General features: G+C 40.7%; 1 protein-coding gene across 1 annotated transcript; it reads right to left on the reverse strand.

The window, feature by feature from the left end:
• Window positions 1-908: 908 nt before the first annotated feature.
• Window positions 909-22,954, reverse strand: LOC109992995 (poly(ADP-ribose) glycohydrolase-like). The gene is made up of 18 exons (XM_020645798.3): window positions 22,874-22,954; window positions 22,363-22,490; window positions 22,178-22,269; window positions 21,388-22,088; window positions 20,540-20,662; window positions 19,904-19,990; window positions 19,601-19,675; window positions 16,073-16,165; window positions 15,115-15,269; window positions 12,884-12,963; window positions 12,729-12,789; window positions 12,508-12,583; window positions 11,115-11,262; window positions 7,202-7,280; window positions 6,321-6,429; window positions 3,266-3,371; window positions 2,074-2,202; window positions 909-1,832 (listed from the first exon to the last, which is right to left on the reverse strand). The coding sequence occupies exons 2-18, from the start codon at window positions 22,476-22,478 to the stop codon at window positions 1,657-1,659; spliced, it is 2,406 nt and encodes an 801-aa protein (XP_020501454.2). The 5' UTR covers window positions 22,479-22,490; window positions 22,874-22,954; the 3' UTR covers window positions 909-1,656.
• Between the last annotated feature and the right edge of the window lie 295 nt (window positions 22,955-23,249).

A 23,249-nucleotide genomic window follows, 5' to 3' on the forward strand; every position in this document is an offset into this window, starting at 1 on the left:
CCCCTGTGTGTTTCTGGTGGATCCCATCGAGAGAGAGATGACACCAAAGGGCTTTTTTTGAACTCGGCACGTTACAAAGAGAGACCACCTACCTCAAGCCCTGATTCCATGAAGGCAGACAGCATCAAGCTTAGAGACGCCTACACCTGGTTCATTCACGCACGGGCTCCCAGGAGTCCATTCAGCAAAGTGTGCACTTTCTCATTTCACATTCAACTTACAAACATTTAGTCAATATGCTCCCGCTGAATTGATCATCTGTAAACAGACAGTAAAAAGCTTAGCAGACATGTAGGTAGAAAACAACACAATGCCTTGCATCACTGACAAAGCAACAAGCTGCTAGCTTTGCTCATCTTTCATACTATTTTTTTTCTTTTTACAAAAACCTACAATGATCACATTTTTGGTGTTTTAATGTTTTTGCACATTCAATTACCCCCTAATATGTACATTAATTAAAACTCATTCATGTCCTCGAACCTAAATACAAGGTGCCAAAGGTCTCACCTCTGAGACTTATCGTCAAGCAGCTTCTTCTCCATGCAAATGAAGCCGTGTTTCGTCCGACAGCCAGAGAAATCACCCAGGAGCTTCACTGCCCGACTCCCGCCTCCGACCGGATGTTCTATGATCTCCTCTTTACTTAATGAGGTGTCATGTACAGTTTATATAAAAGGTATGACCTTATTAAACTCATGAGTGAAAGGGTGAGGCAATAGCTGGGGAAATAGAAATGGCAAGGCTGTATAGAAACTCATTTTGCTCATGGGACGAGAAGCCCTCATCCTGATTGTTCTGAGATGTATAACTGACATTTGTGGCTCCATTCAAATGGTGCTCCAGATGGGAAATATTAATAATTGCAAATATTTTTTTTTATTAAGGATGAAAAACAAAGTCAGTCAGAAAATTGTGTAACCTTTAATTCAAACAATAAACAGGCCTACAAATATCAATCAAATCAGTTCTTAAACATAGAAACACTCCAATTTAAATAATATTTTAAGTGCGACTGGGTTCTCTGGAGTGCGTATCACATACTGCACAGCAAAGAACCACAATTTAATTCATGGACTCATAATGAAAACTAGAATTCTAAACCCAAAAGGTGGGAGATAATATCCCAAAGAGCCTGCATGGCTGTTCTTTAAATCAAACCACTTTCCTGCTCCGAGCTTTCCAATCCCGGCTCTTGTTATTCTTTTCCTTTAACTTGATTTCTGACAGCCAATTCAATTAGGCTGGATATGTGTGGGTGTAAAAAAAAGGCAACATGACAAACCCACAAGATGGATGGCAACCTTTGCTTCACCATTAAAATCTCGATAGCGTCGTATTGAAGCTCAATCCATTGGCGTATTACCAGCAGTGGCAAAAATGAACACAGCTTGGACGACAGTGCGAGACAGGGTCATAACTAATCACCTTCAGCTGCTCAGTTGTTTAAAAAAATAAAACTGATTTTTTTCCACACTCAGATACCAGCAGTGGAGACCAGTCTTAGTAAATCCACCGCTGATGATTGAAAATGTTTTGAAGAAACATATTTATCATTAAATAGAAAGCTAAAGGCAGAATGAGATTTTTTTTTTAATTTGGTGAATGGTCTGTTTTCCCAACAATAAGGCACAGTGACTCATCGGCCACATGACCTTAACTGCTAACTGAGGGGACGTGTTGTCTGGCCGAGCGCCCGTCGGACTCATCCGGCGCCGAGGAGGGGCCGACCTGTTGGTAGATGAAGGAGTAGAGGCTGACGTCAGGCCGCCGACTGAGGCAGCTCTTGCACACTGAGCTGTAGTACTGCCCCAGGAGATCATACACCTCCCCTGTGAAGGAAGCAGTGTAGACCTTATATCAACAAGCAAAATGTGAACAAGTGTTCAGGAATAATAATGAGCCATTTCATTGATTTTTTTTTTTTTTTTTTAGGGGGGGAGTGCATAGTTAACAAGAAAATCCTAAAAGTACATTTAGTTCCAGAACATAATTAACAGGCACAGGAAGAGGAAATAAAAGTTATGAAGCTGCATATAAACAGACAGCAGGAAGAGAAGTTGTTTGCCTCACCGATACTCATCTTCCTCTGAGTGAGGAAAGAGTGCATGTTGTGGACATCTGTCATGAGTTTGCTGTCACCAAAGGTGAAGTAGGCCACATCTCGGCCCGCCTCAGCAGCTGCCAGCATCTGGAGGAGAGCTGGAAGAGAAGAAGAAACCAGTTGTAAACATCGAGAGTGAGGGTGAAATCTGTTTCAGCACAGTAACAAGCGTCTCTTTTGCAGGTTATATTCCGGTCTTATTACTTAAATACAGCAAAGTTTAAACCAACACAGACTCATCCATTAGCTAGTGGCACCATTAAAAGCGTGCAGCAGCATCTGCCTCTGTGTTCAGTAAAAGGTAAGTAATCGAGGGAATAGGTCTCACCCCCACTGAGAACTCTGGATTAGTTACAAAGAGAGGCCAGGTCTGGCCCCGGAGAGCTGTGAATATTTTAAGAGACTGGAAATATGTCTGCTGATTAATGAAGGTTGGGACGCAGCGTTAACGAGCAACACTGAATCAACATTTTCAAAATAAGGCCGAGCTGAATATGCCCACACTTCAGCAGTTTCCATCTCCTGGTTCAACTGCTTTTTTTTATTTAAAAAGGATCTGACAATTAAAAAAATATATGTGGCAATGTGAGGCCACAGAAGGTTAAACCAGGAAGTGAACAGCGTTTGAATTAAGAGGCTCTTCCCATGAGGCATGTCATTAAGCAGAGAGTAGGAGCTAATGCCTACGGAGGGATGAACCTTGCTTGAGCTAATTACCTTATATGCAGGCATTTGTACAGTTTGTAGCAAAATGACACTAAAGTAAGGTAGGAAGGGAGAAACAGAGCTGCAACTGCAAAGCCTAAACTCTCCTGAAGCGCCCTGCTCTGTGACAGTGATACAAGGCTCAGACAGGAAGCTGTAACGGATTGATGGACTCGAGCAGGCGATCAATTGCACTATTAATGAAACATATTAACTTTGTCATTTGATCAATAAAAGGAAGGCGACGAATAGACCTTAACTAAATGAACGCATTCCCAGAAGATAAATGGATGCCCGCGCTGATCTGCTGGAGCCTTTCAATCCAAAATGTATTCTGTAATATCCAGGGGGGGGACAGTCTGCTTAGACTGCCAAGTGAGGTGAAGGCGATGTTTGTGTGCACATTTTTTTTTCTTCTACAGGATGTTCTGTCGACGGCGTAACGTCAGAGCTTACCTTTCAGACGGGTGTCGCCGCCAAAAACTCCACAGCCCCAGTTCCCTGTAGCAACAGCCGCAAGGTTTTGGCTTTGCTCCTCTGGGCGAGCAAAGCCGCAGTAAGCCTGAATGAAGAAAGAGTAAAGAGAAGGTCAAAGGTTACATATTATCGAGAGTAAAGTCTACGTAAAACAAGACACAAACCCAAGACCGAGCTTTATTTTGTCCCGCCCAAAGCAGAGGGAAAAACAGTAGTCACTTTATGATGACTTTGAACTCTTTGTCACTTGTTTTGTCCACATAAAACCCAAAAAGATGCTGTTTGATGGGTTGTGCTGTAAACAGGGAAGATCCCAGAACTACGTTGTATTAGACATTCAAACCCCGTTGAATGAGCCTTTAAGAAAGTGCAAAGAGGCAATTACAATAGATGTGAGGCATCAACGGTATGAGTGGGTAAACTGTAGGATCCAGACAACTAATAATGTGGTCAAACTTGTCTTAGATGTTAAGGCTAAGTGAAGTCCTAACTTTGATCCTTGTTAAGGATGATCACTGTCATACCTTGAGATGTGGTCAAATACTTCTGTTTGATTTTAATCATTGGCCATTCACTCCAAGAATTGTGATGATTGTGAGGTTGTTTGCAATTGAGCCCTTCGCTCCCATTGCTTTACCCTACAATGGGCATGGTTTTCAAATATAGCCATGCTGTGCTCTGTATGTAGTGATGCAAACCTACTGCCCCCCCCCCCCCCCCGCAGGACCAACCATCTTTTTTCTGGGTGACAGGGCCTTCTCCATCAGAGACTCCCCCATACTCACTTCTTTCAAGAAATCCCTAAAAACTCACCTCTTCAGCATCCCCTACAACCACTAACAAACTCTACTCTCATCCTCCTTCTCTTAAATGATTTCTTCATTGTTTTGTTTTCACTATTTTGTCTTGTTGTTATTCTTTGTTAAGCATCTTTGAGTACTTAGAAAAGCCCTATACAAGTTTAATGTATTATTATTATTTACATAGCAGCATATGCAAGGATATAAGAAGAGTCAAACATTGACTGCGTATGAAAACACTTTTTTTTTTTCTCTACATAGTCAACACTTATTAGTTCTGTATACAACGAGCAGTAACATGAGATTGAACACAGCTGTGAACCTTCATTTTGTAAAGGAATTACAATTATTCAAAGGCAAAAGGGATTTATTTTCCAAATGTATTTGGGGGGGAAAGGTAGCTGTTACTTTAGATAGAGACAGGAAGGAGAGCACGGGATGATTGAGGGCTTTAAATGGCGGTGAATAAATATATTGCACTGGGTTTCAAAATAGGAAGAGAATTCAGGTAACACCTTGGTCTCAGAATATGCGAAAATCGTATTGTGAATAAAGCAGGTTATGTTACATCAAGTTGTCAGCAAAATGACGCCAGATAGCACAGGTGAGAGGGGGAATGAGGTGTCATTTGGTACATGAAAGAAGGCCTCATGTCGCGTGATCACCTTATTGCTCCAGATCAGTGGTAAGTTTTATAAGAAGCGGCTCGACGGAACATCTCCATGCAATCAAACGTAAAATGGAACGCAGAGAGCAACAAAGTAATTCCATTTGCCTGCAGGTCTGTGCTTGACACATTCAAAGCATGTACACATGAAGGCTGGTACTCCTGGCTGAGCACACAGTTTTTAAAGATCATTTGGTAACATTTCAATCATTTCACACCTAGCCTCTCAATTGAGTTGCAATTGGTGTAAAATTGGTGTGGGGTATTTTACATACATATAACCACACTACAAGACTAAGCCCATGCGCATGAGCAGGATCATTTGATATGACATGGTTTGATGATACACCAAGAATAGATTTTGAAAGCAGGAGGGATGAAATGAAAGACCTGAACGGACATTAATTTTCACTCTGGACATTATGTGTAAAACGTGAAAATGAATGGCGATTGCCCATCCTCCCACCTGACCAGTCATAAATTGGTCCTCTGAAAGGGCAGATATGACAGTCGGCTGAACAATATTCGAAACCGGATTGATCCCCATGTTGGTGCATTCTTCACACTCTTGTCAGAGCTGTCAAACTCATCTGTGCTTTTTGACGGCTGTCTTGACATCAACATCTTGATTTGGCTATTATGAACGGACGTGTGTGAATGGGATTATTTCACATATGCAGTGATTCCTGTTCAACGAATGGAAGTGTAAATGTAGTTATTATATCAATCGTCCTGAGGTTGGTTTTGATCCTTAAAGGAAAAACTCTGGAATTCATTTTCTCTCATAAATTTGACAATCCATTTGTCTATGTAACATAATTATGACACTAATCTGTAATTCACACATTTAACTTTAGAAAAATAAAAATGAGTCAATTGTCCTTCAGCTGACATTTTAGATTAAACAGGATTCCAATTATCAACTAAATGAATATGAAAGTAATTAAATGAGTGTAAACTAAACAATCATGAAAATGTCACAGTTAAAACATTATGTTTCTGGTTTAAGACATGAAAGTCTGACATCAAAAATCAAATGGTAGATTACCCCCACACTTCCACAGCCATTAATTATAGAAATGGTTCATTTTTATGCAAAACACAAAAATCACTTCAAGCATCACTTTACACGTTAACAGCTGCTTTATGATAACTGATGTATGTTTTGTTTTGTCTCTATGTGTTTGATTCCACTTTTTTTTAAGTTATATTATTGGGCCATTTCCGACTTTATTGAACAGGACAGCGGACGAGAGACAGAAAATTGTGGGAGGAGCTAGAGGGGGATGACATGCAGCAAATGGTCAAGGCCAGACGCTAACCCCCAGCCACCGCGACCAGGATCAAGGCCTCTGTTCCTTGGACATTGAAACACTACCACTAGGCTATCCAGTGCCCTCTAAACCACCCTGTGATCCAAAACTTTGCCAAGAGGAGGAGCAAAGGGCACGTACACCAGTTCTTACGTCTGTGGTATGTATAGCAGAAAGTTACACAGAAAAATGAAAAAAATACTTAAAACACAGTAAGATGTGGCTAGCAGGAAATACAGAAAATAAAATATAACCTTGTTGAGTTCTCGGTTGATTCTCTGTGGGTGAAACTGTTCCAGAAAGTTCTTGAACTGCAGCGCATCGATGGCTACGATCTCCGTGCATCGTCTCTGCCAGCCGTCTCTGAAGTAATTCAAAGGAAGACAAGAAGTGTGGAACAAATCTGATGCAACATCTAATGTCAGGATAACACAAAACAATACAATTTCACCTGAAGGCGTTTAAAGGTCACATATTATGAAAAATACACTGAAACATGTTTTTCTAACACTAATATGTGTCCCTAGTCGGTCTACAAACCCCCCAATTATCAAAAAAGTCTGTCCTCTTCGTCTTTTTCCTGCTCCACTTTTCAGAAAATGTGTGCTCAAACAGGCTGTTTTTCCCTTCATGACATCACAAAGGGCAGTAACCCCTCCCCCAGGTGGGTGACACTGCCACAGCTAAGTGTTTGTTCTGCCCTCTGAGTCTGCCTACTCAATGTAAACAATCGGGTATGGTGCAAGTAAGCCCAAGGCACCTAAGCCCTTCCAGAGAGGGGGCGTGGTTGAACACAGCTCACTTGAATTTAATGCTACAGACACAGAAACAGCCTGTTCTGAGCAGGGCTGAAATAGAGGGGTTTATAGGCATGATGGAATACAGGATCTGAGTGGATTTATAACAAGAAACTGTGTAGGGGGGCGAGGAGACTTATTTAAACTGATTGTAAAGGAGGATAATATGTGAACTTTACTGTCGATAAAACATTGAATTATCAGTTCTTTAGATACTTCAGCTTGGACCAAACCAAATTAACTTCCCATGAACTATCACGGCAAAAAGAAATGGTGAAAAATATGATGATTTTTTTTAAACATTCGACGGTCTTTGAAGCTACAAGACAAATACATACCTTGGCGTAACGTCCTGGTGGCAGCCATTCCATTTGAAGGTCTGAGAATAGCCTGTGTATTTACTGTACTGCTGTGTACCTGGTCAAGACAGATAAGGACATCAGTTACACGCCAATCCAAGCACCATCATATCCACTTTCATTATAAGCAAGTTCAGCACAAAAAATACTTTCAATTTAGCCTATGAAGATGATACATAAAAAACTGTTAAAGGGAAATAATGGTTGAACTAAAAATAATGTAAAAATTATAAAGCTTAAATAATTAACTTAAACACCAAAAGGACTACACAAGAAGAGATAGCTTTAGTTATTCTGCCTGATATAAGCAAACGAAACATGAGACCCTGTCTCCTGACAACATGAAGGTCAAGTTATTACCCCCCCCCCTTCCCTTCCTCTTGGAACAACGAGAAGCAGTGGATGACCGGCGGCCCACAGGGAAACACTCACCACCCATACAGGGGGAATGGAGGGTGGGGAGGCAACAGCACAGTCAAACAAATGAGGCCACAAATTAACTTCCCATTCATTAGCGCTCATTAGTACCTGGCCGTTGAGAGTACTTGCTGAGAAGCTTCATGCTGCAAAGTGAATAAACTAAGTGATTAGTTGTGCGGCCTTTGTGTGCAGTTATAAGAAGGCGCACCGTGGGGGAGGGAATCTCTAGAGCGTACTTCACTTGACAGTCTAATAATCAGCCTGCCTCTTACCACTTAAAAAAAAACAAAAAAAAAACACGGGAGCAGAATGTGGTTTAAAGCATACTGCATGATTTCATTAGAACATTGAGGCTGACCAGGAGAATACATTGAGCAGCTACAACCACAGATACAGTTTTTTACTCTCCATCTACTGAGGAAATACAATATAATATTTGTAGAACATCTAGCGGGATGCTCTTACACATCCATCGCTGCTCATCAAAACAATGCAGTTCACCCACTGATTGCTACAACACAAAGTATGTTGATAAGAATATTATAACCGTTTAAAAAAATAATAAAAACAGTTTGATACTGAAAATATATTGAACACACGGATGAATGTAAGTGCTATAAAAACTCTTGGATGTAACATGTTAGCCATGTAATCGTTGTGTTACATGATATCAAGGAGACGTTATCATGTTGCTGATAGTGTTTAACCCTCCTGCAAAAAATCTTAACTTCAACACTGCTCCTCCTTTTCTCATATAAGCCATTTTTACTAGAGCCCGACCGATTAATCGGCCAGCCAAAATATCAGCCGATATTAGCCTATCAAGTGACTATCGGTATCGGCTAATTGAACGCAGATATGTGCCGATATTACTAGATTTATTCACCATTCAAATAGCATTTCATTTTATTACACTAGCAGTTCTCTTTCATTCGCAGAGTGTGCTTAATGGATTACAACATTTTCACTCTCCAGAGTCTCCAGTTATTTTCCAGTTGAGTGACCACCTTGTTATACCGTATATCTTTTCCACTTGTGTTTGATAACTGCATTTGAGGGATCAACACAATAAATGGGTTTATCCATGTATCACCACAGATCGAACATAGATCTAAGGGAGATATCAGCCTATGTATTGGTATCTTCCTACCCAATATCGGTATCTGCCACAAAAAAAAATCAAGATTCAATTCAAGATTATATATATTTTTTTTATCAGGAGGCCACAATCTTTTGCAGGGGAAGATGTGACTGGTTTTTGAAAAATGATTTGTTATTATCAAAGAGGTTAGATCAAAATCAGCAGGTATGACGAGTCAAAACCATCCTGAAGGTTGCTCCTTTCATGTGTTAATACATCAAAACAAAGTGGCTCGTATTTGTGGTGGACCATACACAGTAAAAGGTCAGGGGCGCATCTCATTGCAATCTCGAAGCAGAAGTAGGCATCTGCTCTCAACTAAACAAGAATGTCAACACTGCTAAGATGTCAAAAATAGTGATCTAGCTCTATAAGAAGAATAGCTTTAAATGTTATCTAAACAAGGTTCAACACATATCTATCATAAGACCACTACTTGACTCCCAAATGACTCTTCTCAGACAGCTTAAACAACCATCCATTCCCGCCGACAAACAGTGCAACAATGCAGAGAACGTTTCGCACACTAAAGAAGAGTTTCCTCTTTCTTTCTCATGCTGACGTCATAGCTTGCACCACTTTTTCTGGTCAGTACTGCGATCAATGAATACATGACTTCGCCTTGATGCTATTTATACTTTTGACCGCCACAATGGCTGCCAGATATCTAGCAATCAAGGAAAATTCAATTAGACCTGGGCACTTTTACAAATTTCAGTGCAGAGGTAGGATCCATTAGCCTCCCGACAGTATGCCAAAACACATCACAAGGGAATACGATTTACCACATGGCCACAATGCAGCTAAGGCTTGGACTTTTACAACGAGGGGGACAAGAGATACAGGCAGGGTTTAATAAAGATGATGGAATGGAAGAGTCCATTAGCGAAGCAGGTCTTGGGCAGGTCTTCGAGCTATAATTAATTCTGGGCCGCAGTAATAAAGTTAAGTGGCGTAAGTGAAGGCAAGAGAGGGATGGCCGGCAAGGAGTCTGAAGGTGACTCTGCCAAAGACCTGATGCATCGCTATGATTGCTGATCAGGAGGGCGGAGGCTCTGCAGCCTCACTTTCTGAAGAAATCCAACCCACCAGTTATGTAATGTTAAGGTAGATATTTCAGGGGGTGGTGAATGATTTCAGCTGGAAAGGTTGCATACAGACAGCAGAAGTGGTTGATGTTAGTTAGCTAAATAACTACAGCAACACAGTTAGAAAATAAATAGTGCACAGGAAATAAAAACCTTGGTTACGTTTTGTGGACTCAGATATTCAACTCCAATCGAGCATCAACACAGAAAAGTGTCCTTTCAATTATTGTTTTAATCACTTTTATGAGACGATTACTTAGATACACTTAGATGTATCTAATTCTATTAGCACTACAGCACTTTGACTCTGGCACTTGACCTGGTTATTTATCATACTGTGTATGGTTTGGCTGTTATGTTGTTTTTACATTAAAGGGTTCTTTGTATTAAGTGTGCAGCTGAAATGTCTTTCATATTGTATGCAAGCATTTCTTTTTAATGTTTGAGCATCAACTAGGAGTGGCGCTTGCATTTTATTTGTATTCTATTTTAATCTACTCTAGTCTAAGTTGCCATGTTTTTAAGAAACACATCTTTAAAATCTAAACATTACTGAGAGATGCAGGATCAGGGCAGGTAAAGCGTAGGTTGAAAATCAGCTAAATTGTAGTTTAAACATTTTTTGTATTTTTTCAAACTACATTGTCTAGAGAATCATATATGCTTAAACAAGAAGTATAATAAATCTTGTCTTTTTATTAATGTATGATTATTTTTGTAATCCTTTCAGCAATCACAATCAAACGGCTACAACAGTCTCGACAAACAGTGACAGACAGTTGAAAAAAAGAAAAAGCAGACTGCAGCCATCAGCCACCTGCTGGGACTCTATAAGTCTGGCTCTTGTTACTGGGTCTAGCGGTCGGTCCAAGCCTTGTTTGTTTGTAACCACTCAAAAGTGATGTACAGCAATCAGGACGGCCCTATCTCACACCCTCGACCGATGCTGCCAGTCTCCCCATGCAGCCAATCAAAAGACAGCATGTGACGAGGACAAATACAGAAAAGAGAGCAATTGCGACAAACATCCCTCAGCTTCAAGCTGAACCAGGATGGGGTAAATTGAAGGAGTGCATTGTGTACTCCCTGCTGGGTGTTACTAGAAATGGCCGTTGTGAGGATCCAGGGCATTATTGATCTGATCTGGATCAACGGACTAAGTCATGAAAAAGAAAGAAAAAGCAGGACTCCCTTTAGTGTGAAGTATTGTTTAACACAGTGTGTGAGAAACGTGACCACTGACCTGTGATGATCAGACATTCGTTATGATCCAGGGCTTCAGTGAAGAGGCGAGAAACGATAAGCTCTGGGTTGATCAGAAAACGGATTTCCTCTTGCACTAGACCCGAACTGGTGACTCCTCCTCCCACAAACTTATTGGCAAAATCCACCTGCAAATGACACCTTTTGAAATGACATCCATGCGTTTGCATTATCCACTTTCTCTTCAAATATCCTTTTAAAACAAAAGGCCAACATAAAAACGGATGACAGCATTGAAGCATTTTCTTAGAAAGTGATATTTATAGTTCCACAGATTTCAACAGACCCCTTTAAAAAAAAGGTTTGGGCCCTTTTCTTTTTATTTGTGACAAAATCTCTGTTCATGAAGGTGGCCTGAGGTTCTAGCATTACTCAGACATTTGTCCCCCCATGCCAAAATGAGCTCTCCCCAGGAGCAGCACTTAGGTGTGCTGCTGCCGGTGGCAAATATCAAAAAAAGAGAGAGCAGTCCAAAGTCCAATATAACATCTCCCTCCAGTCATAACATGCTGCTAAAGTGACTGCTGACAGATGCCTATGATCTGTTTTCCTTCTCGTTCTTTCCAGCTTGTGGGCAGATCTCTGTGTGACCCTGTTTCCATTGTTTATTTTGGTCATCTTGTGATTCAAACGACAGTACGTTTCTCGCTGTTTCTGCTCAGAGAAAAAGGAATGACAACGCATTGTTTAAGTCAGAAAGCAGCCATGGGGAACAAATAATTCAATTTCAGGATTGACAGTTGTTGCTCATTGGCCTGTAGACGGCCCAAAGCAACCTCGTCACAACCCCGGGAAGAAGCAGCAAAGGAGTAAGCAGCACATCTCCCCAAACTGGTCACTCAACTCTGGGACAGTGAGCCAGCCTCTGAAGTCTGCTTTGACAGGCTGTCAAAGCACCAACCCCCCTCCCCCTCCCCCCCCACCCCACCCCAGCAGAGCATCCATCAATCCCGCGCCGTGGCGAGCCCCCGGAGCTGGTCATGTGTGCACATCAACTGTCAGCTTGTGGCAACCGGAGGCAAACAAAAGGTGAAAGGCAGAGCGGGCCGTCCTGACAGTGCACAGGAAGCACGGCCGACACGAAGAGCAGAGGAAGCTCAGGGGCCTCGACCCCAGTCCCAGCGCACACTCCCTGCGACGTGTCAGAGGCTCCCCTCAAAGGCCTTTTCAGCAGCAGTAAGCATTCTGGGTGAAACACTCGAGAATATGGAGACTGACTATAGCAGAGAGGGTGGAGGAGGGGAAGCAGGACTAAGGAGGAGTATTTCTCAAACTGAGAGCCTCCTCAGGCAAAAGACCAGGGTCCTGCCAGGTGACCTCCCTCTAAATCACAATATAAATCTGTGCAGGTTCACGTCTCCCCTTCGTCTTACCTGAAGCATTCCACAACCGTCGTCTTCAATGGTCCCTTCACAAGTTATGTGGAGCTTTGTGAGCCGAGTCTGTGAGCTGAAAGACAAATAGTGAAGTGCTTTACAGCTATGGACTAGAGTTGAGATCAGTTATCTATGCTTGCTACCAGACGGTCAAAGCAAAGTGGCAGAAAAAAAAAACTGACAATCATTTTCTTTGCTACATAATCACTGAACAACACCTTTTCCAATTCAGAGGTTTGTCCAAGCTTTTCCGTGTGAATGTGACAAGTCCAGGAGGCTCTGAAAGACAAAAGAGAACAATGAAATATCAACCATGTATTTTACTTTACATCAATCATAAGGAATTTAGAAAATGATAACTGTAAACACCTACTTTGCTCTGTGAAACTTTGGAAATAGCACATCAGGGTTTTCAGCTTCTCAATCTTGCTTGAAGAGGATCCCCCAAAAAGTCTGATGGCCAGAGAAGATTCAGGATTCAACACAGTTCTTGTTGACTACGTATTATGTCACCTTCTACAAATGAAGCACACTTCCCTAGCAAGCAGATTAAACATGGCACCACAGCCAACCACCAACTCTTCGAGGTTCATTAGCTATCAAACATCTACAGCAGAGACGAGGAAAAATGTCTCTCCATGTAACCAGTGCTGTAGAGACACAAGACTTCCACTCTAGCCATGTGAGTTCAGTCAAGCTTTAACTTTTGATGTGAATTAGTCTATCTCTCTCTCAGCTTCCCATTCAGTCACTCGCCGATTATGTAGGAGTTCCTACATTGTTCGACGATGGAGTTGCCCCCAGGCTCGCCATCACGGTCACACTCATGTGCCACATCACAGCACTCAGACAAAAAGAAAGGAACAGAGAGGGGGGACAGGGCTCCCTCCTTGCGGATACATTAGGAAGCCCTGTGTCCCTTTTAAGCTGCAGAGTCCTCAGGAGGAAAAAAGGTCAATTCCACTGAAAAATAACACACAAACAAACACACACACACACACACACACACACAAAGCTGCTGGTGTGGAGTTGCAGTGGGCAGGTTTGAAAGAACTTTCAGCATTAAGCCCACCATCTCGCTCTCGAGAACAACTCTTTGAAGAAGCCTGCAGCCAGCCTCACATGCCACAATGAGGAGAAAGACATTTCATGCGAGGGAAATAAAATAATGACAAAAGCTTGACGCTCTGAGAGCCCTTCAGGCGATGGAAACTCATTCATCGAAGTCAACTCCTGCATTGGTTTCTATTTTTTTTTTGTCAGTTTTGCCCCTAAAAAAAAGTCGAGCGCTGTGTAGTCCTCAGGGCAAAGTCTTTGACATTAAGTAGCCACTAGTGAGAGCATGCTTTTAGTAAGAAATCGCAGTATGGTCTATGGGGATAAGAGAATTAATACACAATTATATAACATCCATTTACCCACACAGAGGGCAGGAAGCTGTGATGTAACTCAGAAGAGGGTATGAGTGACTACAGTATGTTTAACAGCGGAGTTTCTGTATCATCGGCATCAAGAAAACATTTCTCTTAAAAAAACTGGGAAATCCAGTCTGAGATCAAAGAGGGTCTCAAGAGAAAAAAGCCAGTTTTCTTTATTTCAAAAAACAGGAGTTTGGCTCCTTTACATCTTCACCAAAAAGTTATAAAATAAAAAACAATTACATGCTAAATCATGCATTTCAAATCCTCACTTGAACCAAAGTGGTGTATGAGGACTATTTTAAGCAGCAGGTTAAATTGATGACACTGTTTTTCTTTTTTAAGGTGTATTTTGGGGCTTTTTATGCCTTCTATTTAGAGATAGGACAGTGGATAGAGTCAGAAATCGGAGACAGAGAGAGATTGGGGAATGACATGTGGGAAAGGATGCGCAGTTCGGATTTGAACCCAGGACGCCCGCTTGGAGGACTACAGCCTCAGTACATGGGGCACTCCCTAACCATTAGACATCCAGAGCTAGTTTTTCTTTTCAAATCCGGGCAAAACTTTTACGTGAATGAAATACTGATGCAATTGAACTCTGTTACATCCTTCTGAGAAAAAGCCAGTGGCCTTCCCCATTGTCAAAAGCAGCCATCTCAGTCAATGTTTATCTAATTCCCCTTTCCATTTAGGTAATTACAATGTGATGCCAACAGAGAGGAGGGACATGACTGAGCAGGGCTCTGAGGACTGATTTTGCATCGCAGCAGCCAGATGATCTCGACAGTGAATACCTGCAGGGATTTAAATACAGGAGACCCCCCTGACCCGATGTATATTTATAATCAGAATAAATATGTTCCATATTGATCGAATGACCAACAACTAGTTATTGATTTAAGACTTTTGGTAAGAAAAAGATGCACTTAATGTCTATTTCTTAAGGTAAATCTTTCATATTAATGTCTAAAGTCAGATTAAACTGGTGAGGTTATAAGATGGTGTTTGCTTATGCTTTAATATACTTTCAATGTAAATGTTTGCTGTGACATGTAGCAAGAAGACTAAATGAGCGGTAAAGAAAGCATATACAGTAGTGCCCCCTCATGGAAATGAAGCTAGTTGTCACAGAAACGTAATATAAAGCCTGATTGTGTAACTTTAAACATGTGCCCTTCATTACCTGACGAAGTTGATGTCTGGATAGTTGTTGTACTCAGACCTCCTGGAGTTGCGTCGGGGGAAGGTGCAGAAGAAGGCGTTGGCGAGCAGACATGCCACCTGCTCCTGAGACATGGTGATGGAGTGGTCCATGCCTACCTTGAGGAGTGGTATCGGCTAGAGGAGGAAACACAGGTACAAGCGAGGGAAGGTCAGAATCATTTGTTTGGTTCATTTGCCAAATGAGACACTGAAGTATGTTGCTTAAATGTAGTCATTTGGCTCCACTCTGCGCTTCTTCAATCAGCAATCATAATTACAATCAATGTCAAAGTCACAAAAGATCCATTCTTTTCATAAATAATCAGAGCGTCTGTATCAGCAATTCAGCAGTAACGATGAGAAAGCTACATGAGAGATCTACAGGACGACATGACAAGTTGTATGGCTAAAATGTTTGAAACATCAGGAACATCAAATCAATAATAACGGATAAATCATATTACTAAAGTTCTCCAATACAGGTCAAGCATTAAGCTCGATATCAAATCACTGCAACCGGTTTTTATCATGCAATAGGCCTAATCTGTTTATTTTGGTATCTAACACCTCAAACACTGACAACAGATTTAAATAGAGTAGTTAGAATTGAACTCTTTTATCTCTCTATTAAAGAAAGAAGATTATTATGAAGAACTGACTGATTCCCAGATTCATTCTAGGGGACAGCAAATAAGCTCAGTTGTTCATCATCCACACACCAAAGAACCAGATGACCAAATGGACAATAAACCATCCAATAAATGACCATCAATGGCTGCATGCCTTGACCTCAGCTGTTTTTTTTTTTTTTTTTTATGTCCATTTCACAAGATTATTTGTCATGTCGTGACCTTTGGGATCAACCTGCTGGGGGTGATCTACTGTTTTCACAGACTGGTGAGTCAGTTGTCTGTGGGTTGGTTAGTGATGGCTGTTACCTTGGTGCACAGCTCGGATGCTCTCAGTGCTAATTGCGCCACGTCTGGCAGCAGGGAGTCAAACAGATGTTCAGCCTCATCAGGCCCCAGGACCTTGGAGAGAGCGAAAGATCTGTTAATGTTTGTTGTCCTGCCACAAAACTCAGCTGTGACATTAGGAGCTGGTTTGGATAAATACATTTGAGATAAGCAGACAACATTTTACAGATCAGATGTCAAAATGTTGATGCTTTATCGACAAGTCTTACAGAGAAACAAACATTCATGAATTACGAGCAAAATGCCTTTAATATTGTGCAGGTGAAACGGGTGTCAAATGAAGACGATAACCTCATGTTGGACATTTCAAAGAGAATTTTAAGCTCCAGCTGGAGAGCAAATCTAAAATGATGTTACCCTGACTAAATGTGAAAGAGACACACTAACCCTCCATGACTTCACAACACTGATTAAGTGCACTAATGTACATCAGACAGTATATACAACCTTTATTCACACCATATCAGCTGCAAAATGTCAGCGGGATCAATCACAGAGCCATTTCATCGAGGTTACACGACCACGCCAGCTGATTAAAAAGTCTTCCAGGAAGAGATGCAAATGAACAAGCATTTGAAACAGAAAGGACAGTGTGTTCCCAGGACAAGGAGCCTTGACTGGTGATTTAGCCCAGGACATTTATATTATTGGCAAAGGAAGCCTGACTAAACGCTGTCATAAGTAATGACCTGGTTGACATCATAAACTGCTCCTATGGGCGTAATAAATGAAGGCGGCTGACAGGGCGAGGCGGCAGATACAGCTGAGGTAGTACGATCCGAGCTCTTTAAATCACGCACAAGACAGTGCATCAAATCAACCGGGGCTAACTCTCTGTATGACTTGATACAGGTCTGTACATCAAAGCGAACTGACAAAGTAATCAAGCAAGATGCGGGGGGGGGGGAGGGGGGGGGAACAAGGGCCCTCATACAGATTTAATACAATGCTTCACGCTGCTGTTCTGATTCCCCGCAGGTCCGAGCAATAAAGCAATCCGCCTGGCTGCCTCTGTGGACGTGAAGCTGTGTCAAAAAAGAAAACACTGGCAGGCTCATAACCATTAATACGACACTGGGTAAAGTGGAGAAAGAACAACGGACCGAACTGATGCTGCCAGTCAACAGCTTCTCGGTTATTCATAAGGTGTACGTGCTGGAATGAATATTCAATGAGGCTGCCCAGCCCGTCACTCTGTGCCATTCACGTCTTCTCTTTTCTGACACTCAAAATCATTCTGCTATTCTCCAATCAAGCTACTCCATGAAACAGCAATACAGTGAGACACAAACTGTGTGCAACTTCTTCATATTCCTCATGTTAGTTGTGTGATGCAATGGAAATAAACTGGACGATGTTGGATCCTCTGTGATTGGATTTTTAAAATAAGTGTGCCAACAAACAGCCACTTTGTTCTGTGGGCCGTGTGAGCAACTCTCCTATTGATAGATTAGAGACACTGTACATCGAGGCTGAATGCTACAGCACAAACAGGTTCATGTCTCAGTCAAAGTGTGGAGTCTGTCTTTGTGATATTAATTTGGCTCTTGAAACTTACCTGCTGCGAGTACCTTACATGACGATCATTTGATTTGGTACAGTGAGATGTTCCATTTTGACAGTGTTTGGTGAACAACTGTCTGACTGCTTGTTTGTGTTTAAAAATTTATTTTGGGGCTTTTTGAACCTTGATGTTGGAGACAGGACAGTGGATAGAGTCAGAAACCGAAGAGAGAGAGAGAGAGAGTGAGGAACAACATGCGGGAAATGAGCCACAGGTCGGATTTGAACCTGGGCCGCCCGCTTGGAGGACTACAGAATCTGCACATAGGACGTGCACACTGACCACTAGGCTACCGGCGCCCATGACTGACTGCTTGTTAACAAACATCTTAAAATTAAGAAAAATATAACAGTGATAGCTCAAACCGTTTCTTTAATTTGTGGAAGGTTACGTCCTACATTTTAAAGTTTTTGATAGTACACACATTTTGCAGTGTTGTTTACATTTGACCAGTAATGGACACTTCATACAATCCAAATCCAGTTTCAACACGGAGAACTAGATCTCTGGCTAAAGCAGAGTCTCAGCCAGGGATCTTTCATCTTATTAAATTCCCTTTTCTCACATGATTTACGACATACATACTGATATTGTTGGGCAAACAACTGATTTAATGGTATATAGCTGGGCTAAAGCGTTCCTCGATGTAATGTCAACCGTTTTCATTTCTGTCAAGTTACGAAACGTGACCTTTTGGCAAAAGATTAAGTGAATTCTCCAGACTCCCACTATGCCTCTGAAGGGCTTCAACATTCTCCCATGTGAAATCCATTACTGTACTTGTGCACAATGACAGATAGACATCTGACACGTTGGCATTCAAGAAAAAAAAAAGAGTGTTACATGTACTTTTACCCTCAGATGGGATATATTATTAAAAAAAACATGTAGTTGGTGTGTTCTGGTTGATCCCATGCAGTTCAGAGCTGGTCACACAGACTCAGGATCCTTTCTATCAAACCCTCGTGTCACAACTACGCCCGACTCTCCAAAATGGAATATTCCCGTCCCTTTCATGAGCCAGACAGTAGTACAGCCCTCCCTGATTCTCTACACAGGATGACGCAGAGCACGTCAAGACTACAGATGATGGATGGCCTCCAAAAGAGTCTGGAGGAGACAACGAATGAACCAACAGCGCTCTGGCCATCATGATGTAACTCGAGCCTATTTTACCCTTGGCTTGGAAAGAAAATGACAAAGCTGTGGACAGTAAAAGATAAAGCGCTCATAAATAACACTTTTAAAAATATAACTTTATGATCCGAGCCTCAGAAATCCAAACAGCCAGATGTCCACACGGCACACAAACGTGATACTTTGTCTCATGAATCACATTTTTAATAAAATGTTCTTAATTTGATATTGATGCTGCTTAAAAAAACATAATCTGTGCACACCCAGGCAACTACAGAGCTTAATAACAGAACCAATCTTTTCCAAAAACGTATTTAAAAACAATGTTTTCAAGAAGGAGAGAAAGAATCAAAGAGAAATATCTGAAAAGTTTTGACTTTTTTCTAGATTTCTACAGAGATATGAAGATATGAATCCTCTCAATTTTCATTGATTCATAATGCGACTTAAATATGGTTCATATTAAGCTCAATCTGGTCGAGTGTGAAATTAAAAAACGTACAAACAGTGTCTTCTACAAACAGAAGAGATTCTCATCACTAACTTATGAGCCATCTGTACTTCCTCTGGCCACAGAAGAGCCTTGTCATTGGTTAACGATGCTGTCTGTTGGGCAATTCATTTTCACCATTTGACAGTTGATGTTCACATGTCTGCATGCCAGTATTGATCAAATTACTTTTCCAGACATTTTAAATTCAAAAAAAGAAAACTTCATTTTCTGCTTTTGAGTTCCGCAATATTTATAAAGAGTAATCAGGAAATGCAAAAGATATTAAGTTATTTACCTTTGTGCAGTATAAACTTAATGCTGTGAAGTCCCATTTCTTGGCGTTTGAGGCGCTGTATTTCAAGATGGCATTCTGCAACAAACAAATTAAATTATTAATGTACAGGAAACCTAAAAGGGTAAACTGTAACTGTAAACAAAATGACAAAGTATCCAATTTCTGAGTGTGCATCTCAGTTTCTGGGCTAATATCGCCATCTCATGGCAAAGTCTGGTAATTACACACAAAGTGATGTCTGCACCTTGTTTTATGAAGTGAAATGCTACAGAACTGTCCACAGAAAAAATACGTGAAACTTGCCTTCAACTCATGTGGACTTGTGAATTTGTTGTTTAAAGTTTCCTCGATCAACTCCCACCGACTCTTATTCTGTAGTTCCATTGTTTCCTGTGGAGGCACAAATTCAGGTTAGGTATCAGAATCAAAATCAGAATCAGCTTTATTGGCCAAGTATGTTTTAACACCCAAGGGATTTTACTTTGGTAAACTGTGCTCTCTTTGTACAAAATATAATATAATAACACAAAATAGATATCTGCAAAGTGAAAAACATTACAAAATGCTGTGGTGTGTTTCGTGAAGTATCGTTAACATGAATGATTTAAAAACTGTTATAAAGTTCCAAACAGTGATTTGCACCTTATAAGTTTTCATGCACATGCAAATTTGAGACACTGAAAGTAAATGTAAAGAGATGTCCTGTAAAAACACAATCATTTGCAAAAGTCTTCCTTAAAATGTTATTTCAACACTTTCAAACTACATTCATACAAGTGAATAGAACTCTTCTCTTTGTATCATCCTCATTTGAAGCAATAAAATATGTTAACTTGTTTTAATAAGGCATTTTCTACGTTCACAGGGTTTTAATGAGCTTATTTACACCATGGATTCATCTGCTAGACAGGCTGATCTGTAGGCATTTTAGGTCATTACCTCATCCACAACAGGAAACAGACTCCTACTGGAACAGGGCATCTTCACATAGACATCATCCCAGGTATCCTGAAACCTAGCAGGATATGGAGCAGGAACTTTACCACTCTCCAGCAGGTCAGTCTGTCAAAAGGAAGAAGTGCAACATAAAGCTATGAGTAAATGCAATACTTAATTAATTCATATTAACAATAAGAAATGGATTAGAAAGTAACAATGCAAGAGAATAATCACCAATTATATAGATGCTGTTTTTTGAATGTTAACAAGTGAGTTGAAAGCCTGATTATAAGATATCCTATAATTGTACAAAACGGCACTTAAACAAGCAGAGATATTTAATTATTTAAACATGATTCGTACTGTAGATTCCAATATGTTCGTGTTAAGTGGCAAAAAAAACTGAATTCTTCAATTAGATTCTTAAAAGTTTAAACTACATCAAGGTTGAGTTTAATTACCCTGTTGTTATTATATAGTTTCAAGTCGGTAAAATGCTGAATTCAGATTTGGTAAATTTCACTTGACAGCAATCACAGATATTAAAATTTAAAAGACTTGGAGAAACATGTTTCAGCATCTTCAGGAACTGGCACCTAGAAAGATCTCAGTTTCACCAGACTGATGCATGAAATAAATCAATTTTGATTCAAGCAATGGCAATCTGTAAACAGTGTATGACAATGAAGAAACAGTTTGTTGTTCAGTAGTATAATAATGTACTTGAAAAATGTAAAACAGTTCAGACACAAAGTACACCAACTTCTACATCTACATTTCTGAGCACATGCTCTATAACTCATTACTGCTTTCAGAAGAGCTGTATTAAAAAGAAGAATAGCCCAAACCCTTATCATCACAGTGTGCTGTCCAGGAACATCCCTCAGTGGAGGAAGCGGTCTGCCACATTCAGGCATTCTCTTCAGCTCATTAATAGGTGACCCCAGCCATTTCACATCAGGCTCGACAGACTTATCTGGCCTTCCCCGTCTCTCAGGTACACCTGATGAGGATGAGCGTCCTGAAAAGAAGTCTGTTATTTTGGCTTTGTGCTTGACAGAGTCATCTGAGCTGGCTGGGCAAATCTCCCTTTCTTGTTTTTCTAATCCACCGTCATTATTGGGCAGTGTTTGCATTAATTCACTTCCCACACATTTCTTTGGAACCGGTGACACAGGATTGTTTTCATCCAGGTCTTGCGGCGTCAAGGGTTGCGTTTCCTCATCCGAGTCAGAGACAGATGTTTTTTCATTGTTTTTGCAGTCCGTAATCAGAGCTGAGGTGCTTTGAACGCAATCTTCTTCGGCCATTTCTACATCCTCTTGGGTTTGGCACATTACAGCCGCATTTGTGTTCTTTGAGGTGTTTACCAGCCACCGTTCAAGACTATTCTTTTTTTGTTGTTTTGGGCGCATTTTTTGATGCTGACTTTTCGTCTTTACGCCTCGCAAACCATCTGCTCCAGTTTTTGTCCTTGAATCCATCTTCGCCTCTGTTATGGTTTTCCTTCTCGCTTGATCTACTGTCTCGTTGTCTTTGCTGCGAATAACTAAGGATAGGGAAACAAAAATACAACATAATGCTTAACAACAGTGGCGAAAATTAAAATAAGCCAATCACAGAAACACGAAAACCTACTTTTCATTGAACATATGGAGGAGGGTGTTGGAGACCTGATTTCAACCCTGAGTCTCTTAGTTAAAGGTTCAACGTCTAACAGTGCTGTCATTCTACAAAAAAAGAAGAAATAAGCAACAATAAGACATTACACAGGCATGAGAAAACACTTTACAGTTCGGCAAAAACACTAAAAGCATACTTACAAAACTATTTGAGCTGACACCACAAAGGGTGTGTTGTTTGGGATGGTCCAGGCTTGTTTTTTGGGCAGGCCTTTCCTCAATAAGCGGGCAAATCTCAAGATATGGTACGCAGCCATACATCACACGATCTAGTTATAAACAATTAAAACGCAAATAAATAAGTCGCCATGCTGTCATGTGACTGGCGAAGTGTCGTTACCAAGGTTACAAGAAAATGCAGGAAAATGTTTTCTTATGTTCTTATATTATTCTGACTGTTGTCTTAGATCGTAGTTGGTGTTTCTGTGTAAAACATGACAGTTTATCATTAAACGACTTCAAACGCCCTCTTTTAATGGCTACCCTGCATGCTAACTAGCTTCGTACCACCGTAGGTTGTTAGAAATAAAACAAATACAACTTAGTTTAGATTCGAGCAAGCAGAGTGACCGCATTTTAGGAAAATAAACATCGCTAATGATGCCTTTGAGGACACTTTTTTCCCTCCTTGGTTAATGTTAAAACTACCTACACTCTCTGAAGTTGTTGAATGTTGGTTGCTAAAAACAAAAAGCACCGCTGTTTATTAACGAAACACTTCCGCATGCGCGTGACGTAACAAATGCCGAATTATCGCGATATCTAAAAACTTCCATGGCTGCTTCAACTCTTAACTAACGAGAGACATTTAATATCGTCATACAGACGTTAACAACTTCAAATGTGCAGTGAGGATCAAATATATGTTTATTTATTGTTATTATAAGTGTTTTATATTTACAGGGACTGTTGCAAAAAAAAAAAAAAAAGAATATTAAAATCATGTTGCGGACAACTTTTCGGGTGTCCTAAATTAAAGCAAAGACAAGGATAATATTGTTGAACATCAGAGCAGCAAAAAAAAGTGT

This window comes from Labrus bergylta, chromosome 21 (genome assembly GCF_963930695.1).
Source record: "Labrus bergylta chromosome 21, fLabBer1.1, whole genome shotgun sequence".
In the NCBI taxonomy this organism is placed as follows: domain Eukaryota; kingdom Metazoa; phylum Chordata; class Actinopteri; order Labriformes; family Labridae; genus Labrus; species Labrus bergylta.